Below are 18,870 nucleotides of genomic sequence, written 5' to 3'. Positions count from 1 at the left end.
GTTTGTTATTTTACTGGGAATTAGTAGAAAACTATCTTACATGATTTTGTTGTTAGGCTTTGGGAAATGTCTTTATTGTATTTAGATAGTTCTTTCTTTCTTTGATTTTATTTTTAAGTAGTCTCTGCACCCACCATGAGACTCAAACTCAAAACCCCAACCCAAGAGTCACATGCTCTATCAACTAAGCCAGCCAGGACCCCTAGATAGTCCTTATTTCCTGCATTTCTGTTTGACCTTCCATCCTTTCCTCCCCCCTGGGTCATTAACCAATTACAGGAGTGACTCATGTAGTAAATACCTGCCTCATTTGGGAGTCTAGGCCCTCAGTCCCCTGCTCCCCTGGGAAGTCAAGTATTACTGTCTTCAAAATCTGGTCCCTTTCAACGTGCTCAAAAATGTGACAACTCCCGTGAGCCTCAGGACACAGGATTAAGCAGAAGCTAAGTTTGTCCCAGAGACTCATGGGAAATGTGGTTCTTTCCTGTCCCAGGCAAAGGCTGATGGGAGGTGACCAAGCCCCCATCTCTCTTTTCCTCAGGGACTGGAATTGACATCCCTGTGCTCCTCCTCTTGATCGATGGTGATGAGAAGATGTTGAAGGTAAAGGGTCTAAGTGGGGAGGTGGCTGGAGGCCCTGATTCCTGGCACCTGAATCTTAGGAGAGGAGAGGGCTGGGGATCTGGGCTCTGGGTGGGATGAACACCTGCCTTCCCTGACCTGACTGCCCTTCTAACCTGTAGCAAATAGAGAATGCCACTGAGGCTCAGCTCCCCTGCCTCCTGGTGGCTGGGTCTGGGGGAGCTGCAGATTGCCTGGCGGAGATCCTGGAAGACACTCTGGCTCCAGGGAGAAGAGGGAGCCTGCAAGGGGAAGCCCGGAATCGGATTAGGCGTTTCTTTCCCAAAGGTGACCCTGAGGTCCTGCAGGCCCAGGTATGACACTGGGAGCTCAACTCTGAATCCTGATATGGGAGGGAGCTGGGGACCTGGGTCCCTCAGTGTTGAAAGACGAGGATGCTGAGGACTTGGAGTCCTGGATCTCAGCAAAGAGGGGATTGGAGGCCCAGACTCATGGATTTGAGAGAGGAGAGGCCCCGGGGGCCCAGACTCCCAGGTTCTGGGAGCAGAGAGTGCTGGGCATCTATACCACTAGGTCCTGGAGGGAATGGTCTCCTGTGACTCTGTGGACACAGCCCCAGTGGAGTTGGGCTGGGGTTTGCAGAATGTGGCATTCTGCAGGTGGAGAGGATCATGACCCGGAAGGAGCTGTTGACCGTCTATTCAACTGAGGATGGCCCTGAGGAATTTGAGACCATTGTTCTGAAGGCCCTTGTCAAGGGTAAGCCTTGGACCCCTGAATTCTCCTCCTCTCTCAGGTCAACTTTGGACACCTTTCCCAGCCTGGGCACTTTAGCCATACTCTCTCTAAAGTTAGGTTCCTTTTTTATCTCTTTCCTTTTTATTATTCCCTTAGCAAGTGGTTCTTGGGAGTTTGCATGGGGCTATTTGGACAGTTTCCCAAGATACTTTCATTATGTATCAACATTACTTTCTGTCAGATACATGCTTTCATCCATCCATCTATACATTGATCTTTCCATCTACTCATTATTCCATCCATCCTTCATTCTTTTATCCATCCAATCATCCATCCATCATGCCTTCCACCCATCCTTCTACCTGGCCATCCACATATCCATTGACAGTTCCATCCAGTTATTATTCTTTTATTCGTCTATCCATCCATCCATCCATCCATCCATCCATCCATCTTTGATTCATCCATCCATCCATCCATTCTTCCATCTATCTACCTACTCACTGTTTCTTCCTTTCCTACATGGCTCCAATATGTTTTAAGCACTGGGGAGTAGGGGGGTCAGAGATAAACCAGAGAATTGGTGGCCATTGAGGAACTCCTGATATTTTACTACAGGAATGGATGATGAAAAAAAAAAAAGTAAAAAAAAAAAAAAAAAAAGGAATGGATGATGAAAGCCAAGGTAGGGAACATAATGGCCATCTGGTAGAGGCTGGGGATGGGGATATTCATTCCAGAAACATCATCCCAGGCTCCAGAGACTAAAGCAGACCCATTTCTTGCTCTGAAGGACCACAGATCCTACCAGAGTTTTTTTAACACAACCTTATGTAAAATTGAAGACCAAAACGTGGAGGGGGAGACCGCTGTCAGTAAAGAGACAAGGAGGAGGTGCTATTTATTTATTTATTTATTAAATATTTCATTTATTTATTCATGAAAGACACAGAGACATAGGCAGAGGGAGAAGCGGGCTCCCGTGGGGAGCCTGATGCAAGACTTGATTCCAGGACCTTGGGATCATGCTCTGAACTGAAGGCAGTTGCTCAACCACTGAACCATCCCAGGTGCCCTGGTGTCAGAGTTTAACAGGGAAAACACCTACTTAGATAAAAACCCCCAAGAGGCATAGTGTCAATTTATAATTTGCTCTTGATCCCAGGTCCCCACCCCAGCTGTGTCCATCATGCTCTGTGGTGTGGCAGAAAGAGCAGTAACTTTTTCTTTAAGATTTTATTTATTCATAAGAGACACACACACACACAGAGGCAGAGACACAGGCAGAGGGAGAAGCAGGCTCCACGCAGGGAGCCTGATGTGGGAGTCGATCCTGGGACTCCAGGATCACGCCCTGGGCCAAAGGCAGGCACTAAACCACTGAGCCGCTGAGCCACCCAGGGATCCCCAAGAGCAGTAACTTTTGACTTTGGAGTCAGATGAAGCTGAATTGGAATACCAGTTTGGCCCCTCCCTTTCTGCATGACCTTGAGAGAGAAAGAGACTTCCCTTCTCTGAGCCTTACTTAGTTTCTTTCTCTGAAAAGTGGAGATGATATCTTGCAGGAGTGTTGTGAGCCTCAGGGACAGCTTATGAACAGTGCCTAGTCTCCAGGGATGGGCCAATAAATGAAAGCTCTCTCTCTCTCTCTCTCTCTCTCTCTCTCTAAGTAGGCTCCCCAGCGTGGAGCCCAACACGGGGGCCTGAACTCACAATCCTGAGATCAAGACCTGAGTTGAGCTCAAGGGTCGGCTGTTTAACTGATTGAGCCACCCAGGTGCCCAGGGAGCTCTTCTTAATAAAATTCCATTTCCCATGGGGACACATTTTGTAAATAGCGAATGGAAGTCAGCGAACAAATCTGATTCACTTCACAGAAGTTAACTCACAAGCCTCTGGGGAGAAAACAGGGAGACTCTGTAAGAGGTGGTTTGCAGGGATAGTTTTGTCAGTCAGTTGCCTGCAGATGTGGAAGGGATCCCACTCTGCTGAGGAAATTGGAGATGGCTGGGCAGGTTCAGTGATAGCAGAGATGAAAGGATGGGGTTTCTGACAGGTGAGGAAGGAAGGAGGAGGCGATGCATGTTCCTTAAGAGCATGTGCACTGGGGCAGCCCCGGTGGCTCAGCGGTTTGGCGGTTTAGTGCTGCCTTCGGCCCAGGGCACGATCCTGGAGACCCGGGATTGAGTCCCACGTCAGGCTCCCTGCATGGAGCCTGCTTCTCCCTCTGCCTGTGTCTCTGCCTCTCTCTCTGTGTCTCTCATGAATAAATAAAATAAAATAAAAGAAAGTTCTAAGAGCATGTGCACTGTGCTGAGCAGTTGGTGTATATTTGCCCATGATCCTCCAATCCTGCTTGCAGGGGGATGTGGGGCTGGGCAGAGAGAGCCAGGGGGCTAGAAGGATGGGATTTGGGGACTGATGAGCTGGGGGATGTGAAGGACTGGAGGAGCAGGAACAGCACAGAGCAGAGGAATGTGCCTCATTGACTTGGGTGGACAAAGGGGCTGTCCCTGAGATGCAGAACCCAGGGAGGGTGGATTCTGGGGTTAGATGCTGAGCTCCATATGGGACACAGTGAGCGTGAAGGGTGGGGGGAGATCTAGGTGATAATTGGGGAGACATATTAAGGCAGAATATAAAGCAGGATATTATAAACCTTCTTTTCCCCCTCCTCTTGAAACAGTGAGGAAAGTCGGAGAGATTTATAGAATCTTAGAAAATCCCACTGTGAATTTGCTTCTGGGATTTGAAAAGAAATATAGGGTAGGGGCGCCTGGGGGGCTCAGCTGATTAACCCTCCAACTCTTTTTTTTTTTTTTTAAGATTTTATTTATTTATTCATGAGAGACACATACAGAGAGAAAGGCAGAGACACAGGCAGAGGGAGAAGCAGGCCCCATGCGGGGAGCCCAATGCAGGACTCGATCCCGGGTCTCTGGGATCACACCCTGGGCTGAAGGTGGCATTAAACTGCTGAGCCACCTGGGCTGCCCTAAGCCTCCAACTCTTGATCTCAGCTCAGGTCTTGATCTCAGGGTCATGAGTTCAAGCCCTGGGTTGGGTTCCATGCCCAGCTTGGATCCTATATATATTATAATATGTGTGGCCCTAGACATGTGACTGCGTCTCTCTGGACCTGTTTGCTCAAGCACTGGCCTTAGCGGTTTCACTGGTCCAGTCACAGAGTCCTCTCTGTTTGCAACTTCATCCCGCAGTTATTACTGAGAACAGTGCTACAATGTGGGTACCATTATTATTCCCATTTTATAGATGAGGGAACCAAGGCTCCCAAGGTCCAGCAGCTTACTTGAAGACCGTAAATTGGTATTGGTGGAACTGGGATTAGATCCGAGGTCCGCCTGCCTCAGAGCCCATTGTTCATCTGCACTCCGCTGGATTGCCTAGTTGCAGTTTTTGAAACAACCAAAATGTGATGAAAGTCCCTCCTTTGTTTTGGAAATTGATGAAGAGCCAGTGGAGGCAGAAGGAAAAACTAACTCCATGGCACAAGTGCGCTGAGAGCTGTCTAGACTTTGCTTGACTTCTTGGAACCACTGGAGGCTTCAGATTTTTCAGGCTCCTCGATAACCATAGATGTTTGAATCTGTTGATTTTTGGGTTAAAGTTTTTTTTTTTTTTAAGATTTTATTTATTCATGAGAGACACACATACACACAGAGAGAGGCAGAGACACAGGCAGAGGGAGAAGCAGGCTCCACATAGGGAGCCCGATGCGGGGCTCGATCCCGGGTCTCCAGGATCATGCCCTGGGCTGAAGGCAGGCGCCAAACCGCTGAGCCACCCGGGCTGCCCAAGGGTCAGTTTTTTTATTTTTCCAAGGGTCAAAGTTTTAAAGGCCTTTTGTTCTTCCTCATTTATTTATTTATTTATTTATTGGCCTCCAGGATCTTTTTTTTTTTTTTTTAAGATTTTATTTATTCATGAGAGAGAGAGAGAGAGAGAGAGAGAGAGGCAGAGATATAGGCAGAGGGAAAAGCAGGCTCCATGCAGGGAGCCTGATGTGGGATTTGATCCCGGGACTCCAGGATCATGCCCTGGGCAGAAGGCAGGTGCTAAACCACTGAGCCACCCAGGGATCCCCAGGACCTCCAGGGTCTTCCAGAGCCCCTCTGATGTTCGGATTTTTTCCAATCTCATCTTCTGCTGCTCATTTTTCTTCTCTTTCTTCTCACAAATACCCTATGTTTCCAGGAAATCAGAGTGACTCACATTTGCCATCACATCTCATATTTTCTTGCACCCAGACCTTGGCTCAGGCCGCTCCTGTTGCCTTGAAGTTTTTTTTCTCATCTAAGATGCACACCTCCAAATCCTGCCCATCTTTCAAAAGCCCCACCTCAATGCCCATCCTCTAGGAGGCCCCGTGGATCACTCCACACCTCTGTGAGTGTAGCCTCCCCTGGGTCCTTATCCATTTTGTGTCCACCTCCAAGAGCATTAGTCCCTTTGAGGGTAGTTATGTGGTTCCTGGACACATTTCTCTGGAATGATCTCCTTCAGGGCAGGAACTGTATCCAGTTTTTCTCCATCCCTCCCATTGGCTGGTCCATAATCTACCTCAATAAACATTAAATGGATAATTGATTCCCCCTTTCTTCTTGAGGACTCTAGACTGCTGGTCTGCCCTCTGCCCTGAATTTTAATGACCCTATGCTTGCAATAGCCCGACTTCTTAATGACCCCAGACACCCCCCAACAACACCCACTATATATGGGGTTTAAATGTCAGGTATCTCACATAGAAACAAAACATTCATCCAAAGTTCCCCTGCCCCCGCCCCTGACTCCTTACTCCTTTTCTCTCTAACTTTCAGCTTGTGGGAGCTCTGAAGCTTCAGCTTACCTGGACGAGTTGCGTTTGGCTGTGGCTTGGAACCGTGTGGACATTGCGCAGAGTGAACTCTTCCGGGGGGACATTGAATGGCGGGTGAGGGGGCAGGGCTGTGGGGCTGTGGATCCTGACAAGGGGGATGCACTCTCCTCCCTCCCTGACTTCTTCCACATCTGGCGCGGTCTTCCATTATGGCCTGTCCAGCCTTCTCTTAATTGTCCATCTGTTCCTATCTTGTTTCCACTCTCCCCATCCAGCCAGCCACCCACCCACCTATCCAGTAGCTCTGCACTCCACCTCTTGTCCTTAACATCTGACCTCACCGGGCCTTCTATCTATGTGCTCATCTCTTCCCCCATCCATCCTGCCCCTGCCAGTCCATCCACCTGGAAGCCTCCCTCATGGATGCCCTCCTGAACGACCGGCCCGAGTTTGTGCGCTTGCTTGTCTCCCATGGCCTTAGCGTGGGCCACTTCCTGACCCCGATGCGCCTGACCCAGCTTTACAGCGCAGCACCCCCCAACTCACTCATCCGTAGCCTTTTGGACCAGGCGTCCCACCACTCAGGGACCAAGACCCCAGCCCTTAAACCCTCTGCAGAGCCCCGACCCCCTGACGTGGGGCAGGTGCTGCGGATGCTGCTGGGGGAGACATGTGCGCCAAGGTACAGCGCTGGGGGCGCCAGGGATCCCTACCAGGGCCAAGGCTGCAAGGAGAGTGTAAGGAGAGCCTGCATGGTGGTGGTGGTGGTGGTGGTGGTGATGGTGGTGGTGGTGGTGGGGAGAGGCAGGGGAGGCACAGAAGGAGACCTGGGGGTGGGCCAGGAGGGACGTGTGTGCCTGGACTGGGTGGAGCTGGTGGTTGGGGGGCAGTCAGGTAGGGGCCAGTCCTCACCACGCCTCCTTCTCCTGCAGTTGTGTCTGCTCTCAGACAGGGCTGCCTCTGATCTCGCGCTGGACGCTATCCTCGGGCAGGCCCCCTGGAGTGACCTGCTCCTCTGGGCGCTGCTACTGAACAGGGCTCAGATGGCCCTGTACTTCTGGGAGATGGTGAGTGCTGATTTGATCTCTGATTCTGCTTTCTTCTACATCCCTGTCCTTTATTCCTACTGGACCCCAGTCCCTGAGCTTTAAGGTTCCCTGACCTCCAATGTCACTCGGACACCCACCCCGTCCTTCATTCCTGATCTATGACTCCAACTGCTGCTCCCCATCACCACCACCGGCACCCCCCTCCCCCCACCGATAGCATGCAGTTCTCATAACTTGTTTTTTTGTTAGCAATATGTATTGGGCATTTCTGGTTGTTCATGCACGAGAATTGATCTCATTCTCTCAGAATGATTACCTGTATGAAGAAGTGAGATGTTATCCTGCAGCTGATAGGGAGTCATTTAAACATAGTTACACTTGGCAATGGAGATGCGTCATTGTAGTTGTAATGTAGAAGGGGACAAAACTAGAAGCAAGGACACCAGCTAGGAAGGTAGATCTGGAAGGACGCCTGGGTAGCTCAGTGGTTGAGCATCTGCCTTTGGATCAGAGTGTGATCCCACGGTTCTGGGATCGAGTCCCACACTGAGCTCCCTACAGGGAGCTGCTTCTCCCTCTGCCTATGTCTCTGTCTCTCTCTGTGTCTCTCATGAATAAATTAAAAAATCTTTTTCAAAAAAAGGATCTAAGATAGCACCTATTTTTATGCCATAGAAATATCTTGCCAGGACTTCTTTAGCCTTGGGTTGTTTTCAGCCCAAGTCATGGGTTAAATAGTGATTATTTTTCATTGAGATAAAATTCATAGGGATGCCTGGGTGGCTCAGTGGTTGAGCATCTGCCTTTGGCTCAGGGCGTGATCCTGGAATCCCGGGATTGAGTCCCACATCAGGCTCCCTGCATGGAGTCTGCTTCTCCCTCTGCCTATGTCTCTGCCTCTCTCTCTCTCTGTGTTTTTCATGAATAAATAAAATCTTTTTAAAAAGGGATAAAACTAAAAAAAAAAAAAAAAAGAAAAAAAAATAAAAAGGGATAAAACTCGTATAACATAAAATTCACCATTTAAACCACCTTAAATTGTACAGTTCAGTAGTTGCCTTTAGCACACTCACTAACTGCATTGAGCAACCTTTGTCTAGTTCCAGAACATTTTCATCATCCTAAAAAGAAACCTCATACTGATTTAGCACTGACTCTTCATCCTCCCTCCCCAGCTCCTGGCAATGACTGATCTGCTCCCCGCCACTATGGACTTGCCTATTCTGGATGTCTTATAGAAATAGAATCATCTTATATGTGGCCCTTTGCACTGAATTTCTTACGCTTAGCATAGTGTTTTCATGGGGCATCCAAGTTGTAGCATGAATCCGTGCTTCCTTCCATTTTGCTACCGAATAATGTTCTGTAGTATTGATAAATCCACTACGTTTTGTTTATGTATCTTCATCTCTTGATAGTTACATGGGTTGTTTTGACTTTTTGGCTATTGTGAATAATAGTGCTATGAACATTGGAGTACAAATATCTGTTCAAGTCCCTGCTTTTTTTTTTTTTTTTCAAGTCCCTGCTTTGAGGCTCTGAATACATATCGAGGTATGCAACTGCTAGATCATATAACTATTCTAGGTTTAAGTTGTGGAAGAACTGCCATACTGTTTTCCATAGCAGCTGCACAATTTTACATTCCTCCCAGTGATGCACAAGGGTTCCAATTTCTCCACATCTCCACCATCACTTGTTATTTTCTGTTTGTTTGTTTTATAATTGCCATCCCAGTGTGGTTTTTATTTGTGTTTCCTTAAGGATTGGTGACATGGAGCATCTTTGTGCTTATTGACCATCTGTATATCTTTTGAGAAATGGCTAAGTTCTTTGACCTTTTTTTTTTTTTTTAAGAGAGAGAGAGAGAGAGAGCATGAGAGTAAGAGTAAGTGGGGAGGAGTAGAGGAAAAGGGAGAGAATCTTTCTTTTAAAAAAAGATTATTTATTTATTTATTCATGAGAGACACAGGCAGAGGGAGAAGCAGGCTCCATGAAGGGATCAATGCGGGACTCAATCCCGGGTCTCCAGGACCACACCCTGGGCTGAAGGCGACACTACACCACTGAGCCACTCGGGCTGCCCAAAGGGAGAGAATCTTTTTTTTTTTTTTTTTTTTTAAAGGGAGAGAATCTTAAGCAAGCTCCATGCCCAGCATGAAAACCAGTGTGGGGCTTGATGTCATGACTCTGAGGTCATGACCTGACCTGAAATCAAAAGTTAGATGTGACCCAACCTAAATGACTAAACCACGCAGGTGCCCCAAAACTTGTTTTTTTTTTTTTTTTTAAGATTTTATTCATTCATTCATGAGAGACACACAGAGAGAGAGAGAGAGAGGCAGAGACACAGGCAGAGGGAGACTCAGGCCCTACGCAGGGAGCCTGATGTGGGACTTGATCCTGGGACTCCAGGATCATGCCCTGGGCCAAAGACAGGTGCTTAGACCACTGAGCCACACAGGGATCCCCTGTTTTTGTTTTTGTTTTTTTAAGACAGGGAAGTAGGGAGGGGCAGAGGGAGAGGGAGAGAGAATCCCAAGCAGGCTTCATGCCCAGCGCAGAGCCAGATGCGGGGCTTGATCTCACAACCCTGAGATCATGACCTGAGCAGAAATCAAGAGTCAGATGCTTAACTGACTGAGCCACCCAAGTGCCCCTCTTTGTCCATTTTTAAATTTGGTTTGTTTGTCTTGTTTTTTGTGGTTGAATTGTATGAGTTCTTTATATGCTCTGGGTATTAATCCCTTATCAGGTATATAATTTGCAGGTATATTCTCCTTTGCCTTGGGTTGTCTTTTCACTCAGTTCATAGCATCCTTTGATTCATCAAAAGTTTTAAATTTTGATTAAGTCCAATTTGTGTTTTTCTTTGTTTTTGCTTTTGGTGTCATATCTAAGTAACTGTTGCCAAATCCAAGGTCATCAAGTTTTATCCCTATGTTATCTTCTGAGGGTTTTATAGTTTTATAATTATACATATTATAATTATTTAATCCTATGTGTTAATCTTATTGAGATTCCTTATGCGTGAAGAGTCACTTCTCTTTTGCTGATTTCGAGATTCTCTTTGTTTTTGCCTTTCAACAATTTGATTATGATATATTTTTAAAAGATTTTATTTATTTATTTGAGAGAGAGAGAGAGAGATAGTGAGAGACAGCATGAGCAGGGAGGAGAGGGAGAAGCAGGCCCCTGAAGCAGGGCTTGATTATAGGAATCCAAGATCATGTCCTGAGCCGAAGGCAGATGCTTAACTGACTGAGCCACCCAGGCACTCCTGATTATAATATTATTCAATGTGAGTCTCTTTGAACTTATCTTGCTTCAATTTCTTTGCTGTTGGGTGTGTAGATTCATGTCTTTCATCAAAATTTAGGGAGTTTCAGTTCCCCAAACTGAAAATATTCTTTATATATATCTTGAAATATTCTTTATATCTCAAAATATTTTTTCTAGCCCTTTCTCACTGTCTTCTCCCTTTGGGACTCCCATTATGCATAAATTGGTATGGTTGAGAGTACCCCGTAGATTGAGAGAGAGCAAGAGCAAGAGTGAGAGAGCATAAGTAGGGTGAGGGGCAGAGGAAGAAGCAGGCTCCCTGCTGAGCAGGGAACCAATGTGGGTCTTGATCTCAGGATTCCTGAGATCATGACCTGAGCTGAAGGCAGATGCTTAACTGACTGAGCCATCCAGGCATCCCTAATCTTAGTTCTTTCTGCACCTCAAACTGGATAATCTCAATTGATCTGTTCAAGTTCATGCATTATTTCTTCTGCCTCCTCAAAACTGCTGTTGAGCCTTCTAGTGAATTTTTCATTTCACTTTTTAGCCCCAGAATTTCTTTTTTTTTAAAAGATTTTATTTATTAAAAAAAAAAAGATTTTATTTATTTATTCATGAGAGACAGAGAGAGAGAGGCAGAGACACAGGCAGAGGGAGAAGCAGGCTCCATACAGGGAGCCCAATGTGGGACTCAATCCACGACTCTGGGATCACACCCTGAGCTGAAGGCAGATGCTCAACTGCTGAGCCACCCAGGTGTCCCAAACCCCAGAATTTCTACTTGATTCCTTTTTGATAATTTCTGTCTCTTTATTTTTATTCTTTGTTTGGTAAGACATCCTTCTGGCTTTCTTTCATTTTTGTCCACAATTTCCTTTAGCTTTTTGAGCATATTTAAAGCAATCTATTTAAAGTTTTTGTGTAGTAAGTCCAATGTCTGAGCTTCCACAGAGATAGTTCTTATTGATCTTTTTTTCTTTTCTTTTCTTTCTTTTTCTTCCTGGGAATGTACCATACTTTCCTGTTTTTTTCCATGCCTCATAGTTTTTCGTTGAAAACTGGACATTTTGAGTATTATAATGTGGCAACTCTAGAAACCAGCTTACTCCCTTCCTTCAAGGTTGTTGCTTGTTGCAGATTATTGGTAATGGTGTTTGTTTAGTGATTTTTCTAAGCTATTCGCGTGAGGTCTGTATTCCTTGTCATGTGTGGCCACTAAAGTCCCTGTTCTGTTAGCTCATTCTCTGACTCATCAGAGAATTCCTTAAATGCCCAGGCTGGGAGGGAGGGGGAGCAAAATGCTTTGGTTTGCAGATTGGCTCTATCTTGGGGCTTTATTTCAATACTTAGGCAGGTTGTTTACAGTTTTGCCTTAGCCTTCACTTCCTGCTTTTACTGAGGCAAAAGGTCAGCAAGATGTGAAAGCTTAGGATTTTCTCTGGTGTTTTCTTTTCTTCTTTTTTTTTCCTCTGGTGTTTTCTGAGTGTACACCCAGCATTGGTCATGCGTGTAGCCTTCTAGTTTCCCTAATAGACATAGAGTTTTTCAAGCCCCTTATTCCTTGGAATATCTCCTTCCCCAGCCACTTCCCTCTCCAGCTGTCCAGTTTTTGCTTGAATTGACTGTTATTCTTTGCTTTGGGCAGCTGAGGCTAATACAGCTTGCCCTTAAATGCTTTATATGCTTTCCCACCACCTGGGAAGCCATTTCTGCTTGGAGGAAACCCCAAGAACAGTGAGACAAAGGTAAGCCCTTGAGCTTGTTCCTTCAAGGACAGCTAAGTCCACACATAGAACCACAATTATTTAAGAGTGAGATCTGAGGGCAGCCCCAGTGGTGCATCGGTTTAGCGCCGCCTGCAGCCTAGGGTGTGATCCTGGAGACCCTGGATTGACGTCAGGCTCTGCATGGTGCCTGCTTCTCCCTCTGCCTGTGTCTCTGCCTCTCCCTCTCTCTTTCTGTCTCTATGAATAATAAAAAAAAAAATCTTAAAAAAAAAAAAGAGTGATATCTGAATTGCCCCCTTGGGGACCAACAGTTTGCACCAGGAATGCGGGCTGTCACCTTCCGGGCTGTCGCCTTCCAGGCTGCCCTTGAGCTGGGAAGTTGACAGTGGGAGTTAAAATGTCATGATGCTCTTTTACTGAAACTTGGTGTTTTCTTTCTTCCTTGAGCTTTCTCCTGTTCATTGTAAGTTTTTTTTTTTAATTTTTTTATTTATGATAGTCACACAGAGAGAGAGAGAGAGAGAGAGGCAGAGACACAGGCAGAGGGAGAAGCAGGCTCCATGCACCGGGAGCCCGATGTGGGATTCGATCCTGGGTCTCCAGGATCGTGCCCTGGGCCAAAGGCAGGTGCTAAACCGCTGCGCCACCCAGGGATCCCCATTGTAAGTTTTATATTCAGTTCTGGAATTCTGGGAAAGTTGACTCTGACAGTTTTTGCCAGCTTATCTGTTGCTTTTATGGAGAGACAGAATTTTGAAATTCTCTACTCTGCCATTTTAGGGGACATCTCCTGCTGCTTCTTGACCTGTCTGTAGCCTCTGATGTCATTCTAACTCTGTCCCAGCCCTTGGTCCCTGAACTACCTGACTTTTGACACTTTTCACTGATGACCAGCTTCTTCCAGATTCATCTACACACATTGCCTCATCCTTTACTTCTAATGAACCTGGTTAACTTATGACTTCTGGTCTGTCCCTCTGTCCCTTTACCTTGACCCCCACCTCTCCTCCTTCCCCTGCCCCCCTGTGAACCTCACTCTAAACTCTATCCGTGACTCTGTCTCTGTCTCTCCAGGGCTCCAATGCTGTGGCCTCAGCTCTTGGGGCCTGTATGCTGCTCCGAGTGCTGGCACGCCTGGAGTCTGAAGCTGAGGAGGCAGCACGGAGGAAGGACCTGGCAGCCAAGTTTGAGGGTCTGGGCGTTGGTACGTAAGGCATGGGTGCATGGGGGTGGGGACAGGAGCTGCCAGGCAGGGGGTTGTGCATCTGCCCACTCTTCCTCCCGAAACCCTACGCCTTCACCTTCCCCTCCTCATCTTTCCCCTCACACCATCTCCTCACTCCCTTTCTTTTCTTTTTTTTTTCCTCACTCCCTTTCTTTTCTCTCACATAAATCTCCTGTCCCCAGACCTTTTCGGTGAGTGCTACCGCAGCAGCGAGGAACGGGCTGCCCGCCTGCTACTCCGACGCTGCCCACTCTGGGGGGATGCCACCTGCCTCCAGCTTGCCATGCAGGCTGATGCTCGTGCCTTCTTTGCCCAGGATGGGGTACAGGTGAGCATCTGAGGTGCCAACATCCCACACAGTTCCCACCTGGACTTTGGGAAGTATGGAGAATAAGCCCCTGCCATTGTGGGTAGTGAATGGTCTTAATCAGCCTTCCCTCCCCCCTCGGAGACCACTGGAGGTCCAGAAATTCTCTCCCAGAAGGGCTACCTTTCCCACAAGGAAGCCAACCTTCCCACAGCAAAGCCCACCCTCCTGAAAAGTTCTATTCCTAAACAGAAATTCCTGGTTACTTCAGGAAGTCCCATCTGTCACGCAGGAATTGCTCCCAACTCCCACAGGAAATACCACTTCTCCCAAAGGAAGTCCTGCGTCATCCATAGGAAGGCCTGCATCATCCATAGGAAGTCCTTTCCATTTCCTTCAAAGGTCCTCAGTTCCAGATGTCAACAATTACAGTGACCTCACTGAACAATTACTTCATGTTTGGGGCATAGACTAACTCTGGTTTAGTAATCCCACCCTTCCCAGAGGAAATCCTCTCCTTGGTGAAGCCCTGCTTGCCCCACAGTCTCTCCCATAGTGTCCATCCTGACATCTGAAAACTTTTCTCAATATCCTTAGTGTAAATCTGACAAGGGTGTGGCACCTGGCTGGCTCAGTCGGTTACAGCACATGACTCTTCATTGCAGGGTCATGAGTTCAAGCCCCACCTTGGGGTGTAAAGCTTGGTTAAAAAAATAAAAAAATAAAAATCTGACAGGTGCTCAGAGAGTACCACCCTCAGTACAGGAAATCTGCTTACCCCAAAAGGAAGTCCCATCTTCACGTGTCAGAATGGTTTGGCTGGCATTTCAAGTAATTACCCAGAGTCCATTGCTTTGAATGGTGGTTCAACTCATGGATTCCAGCTTGGGCCTCTTCCTTGACCTCCTGCTGCCCCCCTGCTGTGAAAAAGGAGAAAACATTCTGTGAAAAAGGAGAAAACATTCTTCCCTGTCCTGGGGGTGTGGTGGGGATTAAGTGGGCTGATCTATGTGAAATGCTTAGCTCGGGATCTGGCACGTTGTGTTCATAAATGTTGGCTGTTTAACTATACCAGCTAAAACCTGGGACAGGTCAACCTCACCTTTGACCCCCTGCCCCCCACCCCCAATAGTTACAGTTGGCATATTGGGCACTTGCTCTGTGTGCTTCTGCTGTGGCCCAGTTTTTACCTGGGGTCTTTAGAGAGGGACTATGGGGCGATTCAGGCTCCTAATCCTCATCACACCCCACAGTCTCTGCTGACACAGAAGTGGTGGGGGGAGATGGACAGCACCACTCCCATCTGGGCCTTGGTTCTCACCTTCTTTTGCCCCCCACTCATCTACACCAACCTCATCACCTTCAGGTCAGTTCCCTTGGGTTAGATGGGCAGGAGGGGGATGCTCAGTTTCTCCTTCCTGCTCACTTCGGGCTGCCTTCCTACTTGGTCTTTCCAGTGCTTCCCCTCCCTGTTTGCTCTCTTTCTGTCCTCCAGGCTGGGGGCATGTCTGGGAGGTGAGCTTTGCAGCAGTAGAGGGTGGGGGTGTCTCTGCAGTGTCTTTGGGGAGCATTCCTCTGCCCTCTGGCCATGGCTGTGGGGGAAGATTTCTTTTGGGGTGACTGGAAAGCACCTCACTGTCTCCCTGCCATGTCTCTGGATGAAGAAGTTTGGGTCTCTCTTTGGAGAATTCTTCCCCTCGCCCCTGCTCCTGTTCTTCACTCTGTGCTTTCCTTCATGCCAGGAAGTCAGAAGAGGAGTCCATCCAGAAGGACCTGGAATTTGACGAGGATCGGGGCATCAATGGAGAAGGCCCTGTTGGGTGAGTGAAGCCCCAGCACCCTTTGAGGTAGGGCATCCGAGGCAGCTTCATAAGCACCAGGTGCTGGGAACAAAGCCAGAGGGGAGAAGTGGAGTTTCAGGGGGTGACAGCTTTGTGAAGCCACTGAAGATCCCGAGGAAGCAGCCCCAGGCTCGAGGCTTGGGTTTTGGTTCTGCCACTGAGGAGGTCCTCCCTGGAAACCAGTTTACTTTATGCTATACATACTTCCATCTTGAAGTGGAATCTTCCATATTGCAAAAGGAATCAGGTGGATTTGGCCCATTTAGGGATCTTGCATCTTTTTTTTTTTCTGATTCTAGGACCTTTGCTCTTAATCTCTATGCTGAGGTACCCGGACCTAAGCAAATAGTCTATCAGACTTCTGATAATGCCACAGAGTGGAGGTGCTGAGGGACTTGGGTGTGAGTCGAACAGATCTGGGTTCAAATCTTAACTTTGACCTTAGAAATGACTTCACCTCGAGCCTCAGTTTTCTTTTCTATAAAACGAATATGCATTGAAGGTTGTGCCTGTGGCAGGTTAGGTTGGGCAGTGCCGCATCTAGGGGTGCAGTCAGATGAGCTCCTGACTCTTGGTTTCAGCTCAGGTCGTGACCTCAAGGTTATGAGATCGAGCGCAGCATCAGGCTCTGCATAGAGTCTGCTTGCGATTCTCTCTCCCTCTCCCTCTGCCTCTCCCACTGTGCATTTGCTCTCTCTGTGTCTCAAATAGGTAAATAAATCTTAAAAAAAAAAAAAGAAAACATCTTACATGCTCAGTGACTGTCAACAATGAAGCCTTACTTCTTATGCTCCATTTTTGGGCTGTGTCTCGGCTCCAGTATGGATTCCACTTTGGAATGAGTGAGCCCCTCCTAGCTGAGATGTTGCTGGTCTCATAGCAGAGGAAAAGGAGAAATGATGAACCAGGTACTGGCTCTTAAAGCCTCCACGTGGAAGAGAGACACATGTCACTTGTGCCTATATTTCCTTGGCAAGCATGAGGCATATGGTAATTCCTTAGGTCTTGATCCTCCCACTGAGAGGGAACCAAAATATTTGGTGCAGAGTAATACAGTGTGCCCCAGTGCCTGATGGGGCAGTTGGGGGGACTTGTGGAGATAATGTGTAAAATGCATCATAGTGTCCAGCACATAGTAAGTAGTCAAGCAGTGGAGTTTATTATTGCCACAGCTGTTATCGATGCATTTCTCATTTATTTTGTTGAATGGTGTGTAGGTATCAGGGTCTAAGTCTCTGGTAATAGAAGAAGAGAGGAAGACTCACACATTTATGTTTATCTTTCTACCTTCCATTTCTACTTTAGCCACTTAGGTGAGAAAAGGGAGGAATCCCGGCCCCTAGTATCCCAGAAGAAAAAATGTTTCTGGTAACTGTTAGAAACATGATCAGAAGCCAGATGTCTGTAAAACCTACTACATACCTCAAGGAGCAAATAGAAATATATCTATGCAGACTTATTTTTCTGAGACAATGCACAATGAATACAGTGTATTTGTCAAGATAGAAGAGAAAACTAAGAAAAAAAACTGAAACCACTGGAAAAGGTTGGAGAGAAGTCCCCAGTGTCAGGATCAGTAACAATGTCCTTGCCTAGTGAGTTCCCAACTTTAGCACCATGACAGTGATGAAGGAAGGTGACAGTAGCCACTTACAGAGGGTAGCCAGTGTACTAAATCCTTTTTAAAATCAGTTTATTGGGCAGCCCCAGTAGTGCAGCAGTTTAGTGCCGCCTGCAGCCCGGGGTGTGATCCTAAGGACCTGGGATCAAGTCCCATGTCGGGCTCCCTGCATGGAGCCTGCTTCTCCCTCTGCCTGTGTCTCTGCCTCTCTCTCTGTGTCTCTATGAATAAATAAATAAAATCTTAAAAAAAATAAAATAAAATCAATTTATTTAATTTTCTCAACAACCCTATGCAATAGGGTGTATTATTATCCCCGTTTCACAGATGAAATCACCAAGGCACTACTCAGATCATGTGATTGCTAAGTATGTAGAACTGGGGTTTGAACCCAGATCTTCTTGTTCCTGAAGCTGTGCTCTTAGCCACTATGGAGAATTACCTCCATGGCGAGCTTTATAAAAGGATGGATTCCTTGATGCTCCCCCAAGGAGGCTTGGGATGAGTCCAGGAATCGGTGTGGCCTGGTGGTGCCTGATTCAAGATAGAAATGGTGGGGAAAAAAAAAAAAAAAAAAAAAGAAATGGTGGGGAGCATTCTGACCACATGTTCTTGTTCCCAGGACCACACAGAAGGGGAAATGCAAAATACCGGGTCTCTTTTCCCTTAAATTTAGGGAAATTTCTGTCCTCTCTGCATCTCACTTTTCTTTCACTTTTATAATTCTTTCCTTTTTTTTTTTTTTTAAGATTTTATTTATTTATTCATGAGAGACACACACAGAGAGAGAGGCAGAGACACAGGCAGAGGGAGAAGCAGGCTCCATGCAGGGAGCCCGATGTGGGACTTGATCCCAGGACTCCAGGATCATGCCCTCGGCCCAAGGCAGGCTCTAAACCGCTGAGCCACCCAGAGATCCCTAATCCTTTCCTTTTCTTGAGAACCACTTTACTGAGATAAAATCCACATATCAATCAACTCACCCATCTAAGGTGTTATAATTAGTTTTTAGTATATTCACAGAATTGTGCAGTCATCACCACAGTCAATCTTAAAATGTTTTTGTCACCACAGGAAGAAACTGTACCCCTTTAACAATCACTCCTTACTCCACTCTCCCCCCAACCCTTCACAGCCAATAATTGGGTTTCTTCCTCAATGAATTTCCCTATTCCTGACATTTTTTTTAAAAGATTTTACTTATTTATTCATGACACACACACACACACACACACACACACACACACAGGCAGAGGGAGAAGCAGGCTCCCTGCGGGGACCCTGATGTGGGACTTGATCCCAGGACTGTGGGATCACGCCCTGAGCCAAAGGCAGACGCCCAACTGCTGAGCCACCCAGGTGTCCCTATTCCTGATGTTTTGTACGAATGAAGTCATACACTATGTGGTCTTCTAAGATTGGCTTCATTAACTTAGCATCATGTTTTCAAGATTTCTCCATGTTGTAGCACTCATCCTACGTTCTCCATTCGTAACGTAATCTCACATTCTCCACTCATAATGTTCTCCATTCCTTTTTAGCATTAAATAATATTCTGTTGTATGGATAGACCATGGGTCAGTTGATGGACATTTGGGTTGTTTCTGCTTTGGGGTTATTATCCTCCTGCTTGGTGTATAAAAAGAAGATGCCTCACC

General features: G+C 46.9%; 1 protein-coding gene across 7 annotated transcripts in view; it reads left to right on the top strand.

The window, feature by feature from the left end:
* The window catches only part of TRPM4 (transient receptor potential cation channel subfamily M member 4), a 42,163-nt gene that overhangs the window by 10,075 nt on the left and 13,218 nt on the right, over positions 1-18,870 (top strand). For 6 of the 7 annotated variants that reach the window (XR_013350706.1, XR_013350717.1, XM_077845784.1 and 3 more), the window contains 10 exons: positions 542-603; positions 744-935; positions 1,242-1,341; positions 6,159-6,271; positions 6,553-6,894; positions 7,090-7,224; positions 13,293-13,422; positions 13,626-13,771; positions 15,004-15,116; positions 15,493-15,570. Coding sequence is in view for 5 of the 7 variants with exons in the window: in XM_077845784.1 (XP_077701910.1) it covers positions 542-603; positions 744-935; positions 1,242-1,341; positions 6,159-6,271; positions 6,553-6,894; positions 7,090-7,224; positions 13,293-13,422; positions 13,626-13,771; positions 15,004-15,116; positions 15,493-15,570 (1,411 nt within the window). In the remaining 2 variants the exon portion in view is untranslated. Of the gene's footprint in view, positions 1-541; positions 604-743; positions 936-1,241; positions 1,342-6,158; positions 6,272-6,552; positions 6,895-7,089; positions 7,225-13,292; positions 13,423-13,625; positions 13,772-15,003; positions 15,117-15,492; positions 15,571-18,870 lie in introns of those variants that run through there. The other variant, XM_077845811.1, reaches the window with a different exon arrangement.

This window comes from Canis aureus, chromosome 1, assembly GCF_053574225.1.
Source record: "Canis aureus isolate CA01 chromosome 1, VMU_Caureus_v.1.0, whole genome shotgun sequence".
NCBI classification, from domain to species: Eukaryota; Metazoa; Chordata; class Mammalia; order Carnivora; family Canidae; genus Canis; species Canis aureus.
The sequence above is the reverse complement of the archived record's forward strand: the minus strand, read 5'-3'. Positions and strand labels throughout refer to the sequence as shown.